A 13,509-nucleotide genomic window follows, 5' to 3' on the forward strand; every position below is an offset into this window, starting at 1 on the left:
ACCACCGTCTGACTCAGGCTTTGCAAGGACCGTGTGGCTTCTGCATTGTGAGGAAACTAGACATGGGCATGGATCAGTAGGATCAGCTGGGGAGATTATGGTGCAATCCAGATGGAACTTGATGGTGGCTAGAACCAGAGAGCTTTAGCAGTAGAGGTGAGAAATGTTATGTTCTGTATAACCTTGGATGATAAAGCCAGTAGGATTTCTGGATAAGGTGGACATGAGGTGTGAGGTAGAGAGAAGTCATGAGTTGCTCTAAGATGTTGGCTTCAACAACAAGAAGGACGGAGGTGCCATCAACTGAGATGGGGTTGTTTGCTGGAAGAGGTTTGGGAGGGCAGGAGATCAGGTTTGCTGTCTGCATAGATCAAGTTTAAGATGCTTTAAGACAGCAAGATGACGATGGCTGGAGGACACCTTCTGGGCAAGTGTGAAACTGAGAAGAGAGGAGAAACTGATGACCTAATAGGGAAGTCAGTAGCTTATAGGAGGGCTTTCCAGGTGGCTTCCTCAGAGAAGGCAATGGCACCCCACTCCAGTACTCTTGCCTAGAAAATCCCATGGACAGAGGAGCCTGGTAGGCTGCAATCCATGGTGTCGCAAAGAGTCAGACACGACTGAGCGACTTCACACTTTTACTTTCCAGGTGGCCATAGTGGTAAAGAACCTACCTGCCAACGCAGGAGACGTAAGAGATGTGGGCTTGATCCTTAGGTCCGGAAGATCCCCTGGAGGAGGGCATGGCAACCCACTCCAGTATTCCTGCCTGGAGGATTCCATGAGGGGCCTGGAGGGCTACTGCAGAGTCGGACACAACTGAAGTGACTTAGCACAACACAGCTTATAGGTGGTATTTAAATCCACTGGACCAGGTGACCCAGGGAGTGAATGTAGGAAGGCACTGCCAAACTGATTGGTGAAAACCTGGGCTACTGAAAGAGATGTATTTTGATAATAGATATAATAAGAGATGTATTTTAATAATAGATAATAAATATCAAGCACCGTGCAGACTTCTGCTGTTTATTCCTTGTATTCGGTAAGTACAGCTCAGTCTGTGAACACGGGGCCCCTCTGGGCCCGAGGTATCCATTCATCTTCTCTCCTTCCCTATTCCACCCCTGTCTCTAAACACTGGAGTCTAAAGATTTATTTCAGTTGGGGTAGACAGAGACAGGAAGAAATCCCATTTTGGCATGCACGCCTATGCTTAATCCTTATTGCTCAATCTATTTTCTCAATACCCTGCCCTAAGAGAGTATTAGGAACTTTCCCAGCTATAAATAAAGGACACCGGCTCCATTTCATTACTGTTTCTTATGGGTCTAGAGCTCACTAAGTCATCTGAAGACAGAAATCAGGGGTGGGATCTGAGCTTTATACAGGCCTCAGAAGCTACCAGTCAATAGGATTTGGAATGCAAAGAGAAACTTCCTTGTCACAAGGCTCAGTAAACATCCCCTTCGTCATCATGACTGGACCCAGGTAAGTAACCTCACCCAATGACTAGGATTCAAATGTATGAGTGTCAACTATCTGTCAGGCAGTGCTTGCATTCTCCATGCTTCAGCCAAAGGATGTTTTAACCCAAATTTGATCCTCTCTTAAAACATGCCATACTCTCCCCTCCTATACCATCCTTGGGGCTTCCCTGGTGGCTCAGATGGTAAAGAATCCACCTGCAATGTAGGAGACCCATATTAGCTCCCTGGGTTGGGAAGATCCCCTGGAGAAGGGAATGGCAACCCACTCTACAATTCCTGCCTGGACAGTTTCACAGACAGAGCAACGTGGCGGGCTACAGTCCATGGGGTTGCAGAGTCAGACACGACTAAGCAACTATCACTTACGCTTTTTTTTTCATGCTATCCCTAGAGGAGAAAGTTCAAACACCTTGGTCTGTATTTCCAGACCTGCCCCTCCAGCCAGGAACCTTCTCTGTGTATCTTCCCCAACCTCAGCAGCATCAGCTCAAACAGGCCATCAAGTGATGGGTGACTGTGCTCATCAGCCCATCAGCCCGATTTTGGCTTGATTACATTGAACAGCAAACCTGCTTTACCATGTCAGCTTTAGGTGGTAGCTCTCCCCAGCGCCTGGTGCAGTTTCCCTCTACGGGACCAGTTCACACCCAGATTCGCAGACCATGCGCCCACCACACACACACACAAGCAGCTCCGACAAAGGTTCTGCCTGTTTCACTAGGGGCCATCTGCACCACAGTTGCATGGGAGGGACGCCACACATTTCTTCTTGAGAAGGATGACAACAGAGAAAGCTTTAATGGGTAGAAAAGGGGGATGGGGTCATGCACCTGGTAATGTATGTATGACTGATGCAGGGCACCCAAAACTGGCGCTCTGTGACAACCTGGGGGTGGGGTGGGGAGGGTAGTGGGAGGGCTCTCAGTATGGAGATGATACCTGTATGCCTATGGCCAGTTCATGCTAACGTATGGTAAAAACCATCACAATATTGTAAAGCAATTATCCTCCTATTTAAATAAATAAAATAGGACAACTAGCACATTCTTCAACTGAGGTTCAGCCCAATAAATATTAATCGTATAAAATTCAAAAAGAAAAAAGGGGGGGCAAGAGAGCATCTCTGAGGATTCCATTCACTGAAAGATCTTTTGTCAAGGAAGTGTGAATAGATTTGGGTAAGAAAATGCCTCTGGGGCCTGCCAGTCATTGGCCAAGAGGATCTAATTTCCAGTTCATCATCCTCTGATTGTTCAAGGTAAACAGTGTCAGGCAGCCAGGAAAGGAAGTCTGAGTGAGAGTCCCCCTAAAAGTTGTGCTCTGAAGTTGTGTTGTTTGCAGAAGTGGGAGTATTTAAAGAAGTGGTAGTGGGGAGTGTCGGTCAGAACATCTGAGCACCTCTGTCTGCTCCAAGTGGAACAAAACAAGCCCAGCGGGGCAGAAAGCACGTGTGGACTCTGGGGTGCAGGCCACCCCAGGAGAAGCCCTTCACCTGGCCACTTGCACCAAGTCAAAAACTGAACCAGACCTGGAACTCCTGTCAGTCTGTGCTTCCTCTGTGATTGTGGATAACACTGCATCCTTGCAGAACTGAGGGCTACGTGATACTCTTTGTAATGGGCTTCCCTGGTGGCTTGGTGGTGAAAGAATCTGCCCTCAATGCAGGAGACCCAGGGTCAATCCCTGGGTTGGATTTTACAGTTTTCAACCCCAAATACATTGTGGTTGACTCTAGCGGGATGAGACAAAAAAGTTTCATGCAGTGGAACCAAAGAGACTTTTCTCAAAGAGAATAGAGAATGTCCCCCTTTCTTGGAACACACAGCATGCTGATGAAAGTTAAGTTCTATCTGTATTTAGAAGGAGCTGCAAAGGACCAGCCTTGCAAGGGTGTCTTTTCATTTTCCCAAAGTTCCTAAACAGTAACTTCAGGGACCTGAGTGTCAGTCGCTGGGACATGTGGAGCCACCCAGACACCAGCGACATGGGAGATTGTTACATCCCTACCATTCACAAATGCTCCTCAACAGAAGGTGGAGATCTGCCTGATGCCATGAAGACTCTTAATTGGTGTTTAATTCCTCTAAGCTTGGCAAATGCCTTCTGCAGAAGTCTAACAGGAGACGGAACAGGGATCTGGGGGTAAGTGGGGACGGTTAGGCTGAAGATTATGCCCTCCCTCACCTCACTGGATGATAAAAGTGCTTGGTCAATTTACATTCCCATCAACAGGGAGAGTGAAAGTCGCTCAGTCATGTCCAACTCTTTGTGACCTCATGGACTATACAGTCCATGGAATTCTCCAGGCCAGAATACTGGAGCAGGTAGCCTTTCCCTTCTCCAGGGGATCTTCCCAACCCAGAAACTGAACCCAGGTTTCCTGCATTGCAGGCGGATTCTTTACCAGCTGAGCCACAAGGGAAGTTCAAGAATACTGGAGTGGGTAGCCTATCCCTTCTCCAGCGGATCTTCCCACCCCAGGAATCAAGCTGGGGTCTCCTGCATTGCAGGTGGATTCTTTACCAACCAAGCTATCAGGGAAGCCAACAGCACACCCTGTCCAGTAGAATCTAGAAAAATGGTACAGATAAACCTATTTTCAGGGCAGGAACAGAGATGCAGACATAGAGAACAGGCCCGTGGACATGGGAAGTAGAGGAGGGTTGGGATGACTTGGGAGAATAAGATTGGCATATGTACACTACCATGTGTGAAACTGATAGCCAGTGGGAAGCTGTTGTATAAAATAGGGAGCTCGGCTCACTGCTCTGTGATGACTGAGGTGGGTGGGGATGGGGGTTGGGGGTGAGAGGCTCAAGAGGGAGGGGATATATGTATACACATAGCTGATTCGCTTACTAGTACAGCAGAAACCAACACAACATTGTAAAGCAATCATACTCTAATTTTTTCTTTTTTTTTAAGGTGCTTGGTCAAGGAGTATGCATCTTCATCAACATCACCAGAGACTTAGAACCAAGGTGGACTTCCCTTGGGGCTCAGCTGGTAAAGAATCCGCCTGCAATGCAGGAGACCTGGGTTTGATCCCTGGCTTGGGAAGATCCCCTGAAGATGGGAAAGGCTACCCACTCCAGTATTCTGGCCTGGAGAATTCCATGGACTGTATAGTCCATGGGGTTGCAAAGAGTCAGACACGATTGAGCGACTTTCACTTCACTTTCACTAGAACCAAGACACATGGGGAAAGTTCTTCATTTTCAGGGTGTACTGTTTATGTTATTAAGAGTAAAGTGCTTCCTAGTTATTCAAGAACAAAAATGTCACGGTAACTTCTGAATAATGAAATGCATTTTAATATGTAAAAAAAGAAGCAAAACATCCAAAAATAGGGCACTGGTTAAATAAATTATGATGGAATTATATGACAGAATTCTTTGCAGCTGTTAATCATGTTGTAAAGGGACATACAGGTGATGAAAAATGTTCACCACGTGGAAAGAGAGAAAACAGAGAACAAATAAATATCGCTTTTTTTTTTTTTGGCCAAGTGCACAGCATGTGGGATCTTAGTCCCCTGACCAGGGATCAAACATGTAGCCCCTGCAGTAGAAGCATGGAGTCCTAACCACAGGACCACCAGGAAAGTCCAATATTTTACATTTTTGTAAAGGAAAACACATGTGCGTATGAAATAATGTTTGCCCAGTGAAAAAGGAGAGGAAGAGGGATGGAGTTCTGATTACAAAAGTGATGATATGTATCATGAAAAGTAAGAAAAAGTACAAGGATGAAAACGTCACCATAATTCTTTCAATAGGCAAAACTGCTTTATATGTATGTGTGTGTGTGTGTGTGTGTGTGTGTGTGTGTGCCATTAAAAGTTAAAAATGAGAAAATGATGAAGTACATTTACAGTTGCTTTTGAGCATCATTTGACAACTGACGGGAACAAAAACAGAGCAGCTAAGGAGCTCACTGTCTTACATCTACTCCTCCGACCCAAGGTGCACTCAAAGACCCTTCCAGGAAAGAAACATGCTGTAGTTCAGTGGCCCTCTAGTGACGACAGTATTTCGCTAGCTGCCCGACCAGGTCAGCTCCAGCCCTGGCACTAACCAGCTGAGGACCATCTGGTGCAGATTCAGTTGTGCCCAATGAAAGAGAAAGGCTAGGATGGGCCTAGCCCACCTTACCAGCACTGCCAAGCCTGGTTCTCCCTACTAGATGCTTTACAAACATCACTCAGGACTTCTTGTGTGTGTGTGTGTGTGTAGTTATTTATTTTTAATTGTGTTGTGTTGTGCCATATATCAATATGAATGTGTATTGTGTATTGTGTTGGCTTTGCCATACATCAATATGAATCAGCCATAGGCATACATAAGATACTGCCAAACTAGAAACTGAGGCCAGAGAGTCAGTGATGAGCCCACGGGTTCCCGGCTCGTAACAGAAGATGAGGAAGCAGACCTGAGATCTCTGACTCTTAGACCAGATCTATGTCTCTGCTTTTCCCTCCATACCAGGTTCATGACCACGTGCCCTTTCGCTCCCCTTGAGAGGCTTGAGTGAGCACCGCAGTAAGCACAGAACTGAAGGGGCCTGCACCGCCCACCGGCTTTCTGGTCCACCTTTACTCCTCCAGGAGGTTATCAGGCCCTGTGGGTGGCTCTGAGCTCACAGAGATGTTTCAATCTCTGCAGGCCAACTCTTAGCCCCCTGGAAGAGTCTTTTCTCTATAGATCTGCTGAGCGTATCCTCAGCCAGGGGTTAAGAGGATAAAAGGCTTAGAGCCGTAGGCTTATGAAGTCACAGATTCAAAGCGGGAAAAAAATGGGGGAAAAAAAGTGGGACAGGGTAATTGTTAACAGGAATGTGGATTTGCTAGAAAAGTAATCCGGACGGTCCAGCTGCATAAGCCCGTGGGTGTCTGACGTCTGTTCCCTCTCCATAGGAATAATTTTTTTTAATGCCATTTCATGGGGAAAGAGAGATCAAATTTTTATTAAAATAATATCATGGAATTTCACAGAAAGAAAGACACTTAAAGATCACTGAGTCTATCTACTCTACCTTGTGTTAGATGGAACCATTGGCACCAAGTGATAAAAGTCCCAAATCAAACCATGTGTAATCCCTCCTCCCTTTCTAAAGGTGGGAAGGACTGAAAAGGACGGCAACAAATTTTAATAAGAAAAGTGAAGAGTGGGATTGTTTCTGGCGGAATCAGACAAATCAATTCATTGATCTCTGGCAAGCAAAGATAATTGTATTTCTGAGTCTATTAAGGCACATCAGGGCTAGTTAGCTAATTTCACAGGGAGCTTAGCTGTCACTGGGCATCAGGGTACAATGGGAAATGTCAGGGCAACAACACAAGACGGCATTTTCTTTCAGGAGCCACTTGACTTAGGAGTGAACCATTTTCACTTCAGCAGAGATGAGGCAAGTGAGTTTTTTCAGAGGGGATTTCAACCCTAATATTTCTATGATATTTGGGCTTACACATCAGGTCTTGATTATGGGTCCTTTTTGTGCAACTCTTCTGTGGGCAGGACAAAATTTACATGTAAAATCATCTAAAACTTCTGGGCAGAAAAATCTTCTAAATGACGTTGTAAAGAAGGAACGGAGGAAAGACAGGAAATGAAGTTTAATATCAAGCAATGAAAACCTTCACACACATTACAATCATGTGTAAGTGAGTGGACGACAGAATAAAACATAAAAGATACTCTTTAGAAGCAGGGGAAAGAGGATTCACAAGAACTGGGCTGAACAGAGTAGGTGAATATCAATCAACACACAGAAGTAGTTTGGCGAGGAGGTTATATTTGAGCTGGAGCTTGCAGAGGGTAGAACTGTCAAGGCAGCTATTAATATCAGGGACAGGAGGGTCTGAGCACAGACAATAACATAGCAGAAGTTTAAGATCAAACCACTGAGAGTCTGAGCACTGGGCTGAGAGTGAGAACAGAAGGGAGCTGGGAGGGGGGCTTTAAACAGGGAAGCAAGATGGTAACATCAACCCGTTGGGGTAATAACTCCACTATCCATTCTGAAGGAGATCAGCCCTGGGATTTCTTTGGAAGGAATGATGCTGAAGCTGAAGCTCCAGTACTTTGGCCACCTCATGGGAAGAGTTGACTCATTGGAAAAGACTCTGATGCTAGGAGGTTTGAGGGGCAGGAGGAGAAGGGGACGACAGAGGATGAGATGGCTGGATAGCATCACCGACTAGATGGACGTGAGTCTGAGTGAACTCCGGGAGTTGGTGATGGACAGGGAGGCCTGGCGTGCTGCGATTCATGGGGTTGCAAAGAGTCGGGCACGACTGAGGGACTGAACTGAACTGAACTGAACTGAACAGTGTGAAGGACAGACTGGAAGCCAGGATTCACAGGTAGAAGGGACTATTTAGATAGCTTCTACTCGATACCAGTTTCCCTGTTAGCTGCTTGCTCCGCATGTATTAACTAAAGCAGTTAGCGCCCTACCTGATCAGATTACCCCACGAGATGGACTTTGTCATCACCATTTTAGAATGATAGCTGGTTCATGTTGTCAGAGCCTATATGTGGCAGAGCCTGACTTCAAAGCCAGGTCTGACACACAGCCAGGCTCCCCAGTGCCTCCCCGTCCTGTCTTTTTATCAGGATGAGCCTCACCACCAAGCACAGAGGTGACCATTTATGAAGCTTTTGACTGGTCTCAGGCGATGCTTTTCCTTTGAGAATTCACCTTAGCCCTTAGCCCTAAATTCTTGAGCTCACCTCCGTGTAGACTTGAGATAAATCAAGTTGATTGTTCAACATCACCAAAGAGCAGTATACATTCTGGAACTAGAAAAACCTAATGATAAACATAAAAGTGCTGTAAGCAAGTAACTCCCCGATCAGGACAAATCCCTGGTCAGTATTCTCAGTTCTGTAGCCATGTGATTTCCACACAGCATCTCACAGCAAACCAAGAGAGGGGGAGGTGGCTGGGACCTCCCTGGTGCTCCAGTGGCTAAGACCCCACGCTCCCAAGGCAGGGGGCCTGGGTCTGATCGCTGGTCAGGGAACCAGATCCCACACGCCACTACTAAAGATCCTACTTGTTCTAAGACCTAGTGCAACCAAATTTTTTTTTTTTTTAAAAGAAGAGGGTTGTCTATCTTGGCAGACAGGGTAAATGAACTGGCATATCTGGACAGAGGCTTAAGAAGCCTCTCATTAGCTGGAGAAACCAAGTGGAACACAGATTACCACAGTCAAACAGAGTTCAAAGAAGGACACGTTCCTTCTTCTCCAAGTCCCAGCTCTATTCCCTACCATCCAAGGACAGCATGGAGCACACATCCCCCAAGCCCACTTTCTCTCTCTTTGACGACATCAGGAGATCATCCGCCACCTTTCACCCAGGCCCCCACTGCGCCCATGAGGTCTGGACGGCAGGCATCACATCCCCATGGGGTGCCTGCTAGGAAAGTAATTACATTTCACATACACAGGGTGCCTGGGAGGTTCAGAGCAGAAAAGTCCTTAGCCCTTGAGCTCCAGGGGTCACGCCTATCAGGAACTCCCCTGGCAGAGACAGAATCCTGGCTAGCATCAAGCCCAGCCTGTCCGCAGCTCCCTGCTCACAGAATCCAGGGGGCTGGGGACCATCTACATCAAGGTCTTCCTGCAGATGGGATCTTAGTGAAGTGAAGTGAAGTCGCTCAGTCGTGTCTGACTCTTTTCGACCCCATGGACTGTAGCCTACCAGGCTCCTCCATCCATGGGATTTTCCAGGCAAGAGTACTGGAGTGGTTGCCATTTCCCTCTCCAGGAGATCTTCCCCACCCAGGGATCTAACCCAGGTCTCCTGCATTATAGACAGATGCTTTACTGTCTGAGCCACCAGGGATGGGATCTTAGGGATCTTAAAACTCCTGCCATCCCCTCCTGAGAAGCCTAACAGACTTCATCCAAAAGTTGCCCTGGCCTGTTCCTGAAAGTAGCTAAACTGAAACCCACTCTCAAGCAACTCTGATCATACAGTTATGCTCCCATCCACACTAAAGTGTGCCTAGATTTCCACACTCCTTGACTCCATGAAATAGAAGCATTAAGAGCTGAAAGAAAGCTGAGTCTTCCTTGCTCTGGGAGATGACATGGACCAGTGGTCTCCAAGCTTCAGGATTTGCATATTTACCCATAAAAATATTTTCAGGCATGCAGCCCCAATATATGTGTGTTTATTTATATCATATGCATGTACAGTTCTACTCATAAATGGTATGTGTTATAAAGATATTTAAAAGATAAGAAATATGATAATTGATGGTTTAAAAATAATTATTTTATGTGTTAATGGAACACATAACTTTTTGTAACATACACAATAATCAAAATATCTATAGCATATATAACATAGATATACAGTGGTAAGTATACATACGGTGATATACAATTATAAAAAGTATATGTATTATATATAAAATATACATATAAAAAAAGTAGAATAGTGATTCAAAGTTCTGGTTTTAACTCGGCCAATTCAATATTAGATTTTGTCAGTGAACACGGCTAAATAAGATGGCTCCCCAAACCATGTGGATATGGCAAGAGGAGTACCACAGGCTTACTGGATAACTCGTGATTTCCATATTCATTTTCAGCCAGTTTTATCTCCTGCACAGAGCTCTCTTTGTGCCCTGGATGTGCCACTTTGAACTGTCTTGCTAACAATAATGATTTCACACAAGCCTCGGTCAATATCTGAAGGTCAATATACAGCTCAGATGAGGTGCATTATTAATAATTAGGGTTACAAATCCATATGTGAGTTCACATGCCTCAGTCTACCAAGTCCTGGCTCTGATGAACTGGTCACTCTTTGTCAGTGTGGGATTCAAATGCCAAAGTCAGAGTATAGCCTCAAAAAAGTGAACCCAGCTGTATTTTAATTGTATATTTTTAAAAGACATTGTAAATTCTCAGTTTCTGAGCGATCTGGGTACAGGTGTATGATATGTGGTTTGGTGAGCTGGCCTCTACAAATATTGATCCTACAGACACCTTTTTATCAGAGTCGCACAGGCAAGCTTCATTTCCAATCAATTCACCTTCCTTAAGTGCTGACTGACAGATGTAATGGGAATAGCAAGTAGGTAGAGGTGCAGGAGGAAGAGAGAAATCAGCATTTGCTGGTCTTTGTCAACTTATGGCTCATTTTCAAGTGCACTAAAAGTCTGGGTTTTCCACTTGGCAAGAAAAAAAAAATCATACAAATTCTTTTCTCGTGAATCCAAAATTCCCTCTGACGTCTCCTCACCACCGTCATCTCCTGCCAGAGGAAAAGCAAAACAAGAGAAAGCGACAAACAGCAGTATAAAGAAGCACGGTTAGTGAGAGCACACTCACCCTCTCTGAAACAGATCCACATTGTAAAATTTATGGAGCTCTACAGAAAACTCAACCGTTCCTTGTACTTCCGACATGATCTTCTTGGTTCATTACCTGAAAAAACAAGAGGGAAATGAAGAGCTTGGGGTCTCATCAGCCAAACACAGCCAGCCTGGGCTTCTACAACTGGACCCCAAGCAGCGCTGATGCAGATGGACAAGAGCGTCTGGCCGATGGACCATAATGTGTCCACTGGATGTCATCACTCAGGGGGGTTCCTTTCAGAGGAAAGACACAGAGAGAGGAGATGACTTACATGATGCCAAGCAGCTCACACTTCCAAGAACTAGGACTCAGACCCAGACACCCTAGTTTCTAAAGCTGGGCTAGCCCCCTGCCCTTCCTTACCTGTCTGGCACTACCATCTGGCTATGAGCACGCGCATAATGACCAACAGTGCAACAATCCCTGCTCTACTTGTGTGACCTTGAGCAGGTCACTGAACTTCGCCCAACCTCAGTTTCCTCATCTGTAATGGAAGGACTGGTAACAGCGCAGAAGTCTCACAGATGATGGGGAGATTAAATAAATCTGCCCCTTCGCATGGTTCCTTGTTGTTGTTCAGTGCCTAAGTCATGTCTCACTCTTTGCCACCCCAGGGACTGCAGTACACACCAGGCTCCCCAGTCCTTCATTCCCCGCTGGAGTTTGCTCAAACTCATGTCCACTGAGTCAGCGACGCTATCTAACCCTCTCATCCTCTGCCGCCCCCTTCTCCTCCTGCCCTCAATCTTTCCCGGCATCAGGGTGTTTTCCAATGAGTTGCCTCTTCCCATCCAAAGTATTAGAGTTTCAGCTTCAGCATCAGTCCTTCCAAGGAATACTCAGAGTTGATTTCCTTTAGGATTGACTGGTTTGATCTCCTTGCAGTCCAAGGGAGAGTCCCAGAAGAATGCTGGGATAAAAGTTCTTGCCCCATATGGCAGATAAGGAAAGAGATCAGGGAGTCTCTAACCTGAAGTCCCTTTGTGACTTTAGAAAGTTCTAGTGGTGTGTGCTTTCATCAGCAGCCTCTCTTAACCACCATGTGTAACGGGACAATACAAGCTACCTAGGAGGAGGCTAAAAGGTAATTACTTGAAATTCCTTGCAGTTGAGCAGGTTCTGGGGGGACTGTTGCTGCTGCCGCTAACCCCATAGACTGTGGCTCACCAGGCTCCTCTGTCCAGGGGATTCTCTAGGCAAGAATACTGGAGTGGGTTGCCATTTCCTTCTTCAATGCATGAAAGTGAAAAGTGAAAGCGAATTCATTCAGTCATGTCCGACTCTTAGCGACCCCATGGACAGCAGTCTACCAGGCTCCTCTGTCCAGGGGATTCTCCAGGCAAGAATATTGGAGTGGGTTGCCATGCCTTTCTCCAGGGGATCTCCAAGGATCAAACCTGTGTCTCCTGCATTGGTAGATGGATTCTTTACCACTGAGCCACCGGGGAAGCCTCGAAGAACTTGATGTTTCTAAATAGGTCATAATAGTAGCTGGCATGATCTTGGAAAGGGGAGAGAATAAGGAGGGAGTAAGAAGAGATTTGGTCTCTCTTGGCTGGTGAAGGATGATTGGCACCTGTTTCCTTTCAAAGGGCCCCCTCTTTCTGCCCCCCAGTTGACTGAAGTACCAGACCACCATTGCTGGCACTCAGAATCCAACCTCACTGCAGGTAATGGGGTCATGCTATGCCAGACCCAAAAATAAGAGCACAAGGGATTAACTAGGCTTTAAGATTTAGTAACTAAACAACGACAACAGCTTTGTCTCAGCTCCGGCCAGAGTACCATCTGGGGTACCGTATCTGAAGACGCAGGATACCACATACCACATTAAAATGCAGCGGATCTTAGGACCCAAGCTCTATAAATTCTGCAGGATGGAATTTCAAGCTGATGAGCCTGAAAGGCCAAACTCAGAAAACGTGTTAAAAACCTATTTTCCTAATGGGTGAGCCATTGAGGCGTGCCCCAGTCCTACAAAAGGCATCAGAGCCAGTCAAGGTCAGAACCTGCTGCTCAGTTTCAAGGCATTTCTAGTAAAAGCTCAGTGGAAGGACCGACAAATAAAGCCATTCTGAGCTTCGTTTCGTTATCACATTAAACAGGAACCATGCAACTTCCCCTCTTTCTCATCACCTCTCTCGGTATCAATTCTCGAAATACTGCAGAGCTGGCAAAGGTGTCTGATACACTTGCTTGTAGATATCAGTTCCAATAGTGCCTGAACTCTCTGTGATCTCTGCTCCTGGGGGGAAGGATCAGGGGGAGGGCAGGAACCAGACACCTCAACACCCACAGGCTCAGGGATTTCCGTTCATTATTTCATACCCTCCTCACATCCTCTCTGAGGCAGGTAATACTGACCCTGATGCACACAAGTGTTTATCCACACCACACGAGGGAAGAACACTGACCCAGGGGCCCACAGCTCTGGTTTCCCAGTGCCATGCCTCACCTACAGAAGAGCTAGTGTCTTGTTTTAGAGTGGGGAATTAACATTTAGAAGAAAAAAATAATAATACATAGAAAATATCATACAGAATATTTTCTCCTAGGAAATCACAGCCTACCCTCCTACAGTTTGGGACTAATAGGATGCAATCCCGGAAGGTGTAGATGCAAACACAGTTTCTTGGTGAGAA

General features: G+C 46.0%; 1 protein-coding gene across 1 annotated transcript in view; it reads right to left on the bottom strand.

Annotated features, from left to right (window-relative positions):
- The window catches only part of FAM135B (family with sequence similarity 135 member B), a 161,798-nt gene extending 150,865 nt beyond the window's left edge, over positions 1 to 10,933 (bottom strand). Inside the window, exon 1 of the mRNA XM_018058602.1 lies at positions 10,841 to 10,933. Coding sequence (XP_017914091.1) covers positions 10,841 to 10,917 — 77 coding nt within the window. The 5' untranslated portion in view covers positions 10,918 to 10,933. The remainder of the gene's footprint in view (positions 1 to 10,840) is intronic.

The sequence above is a fragment of the Capra hircus genome, chromosome 14, assembly GCF_001704415.2.
Source record: "Capra hircus breed San Clemente chromosome 14, ASM170441v1, whole genome shotgun sequence".
NCBI classification, from domain to species: Eukaryota; Metazoa; Chordata; class Mammalia; order Artiodactyla; family Bovidae; genus Capra; species Capra hircus.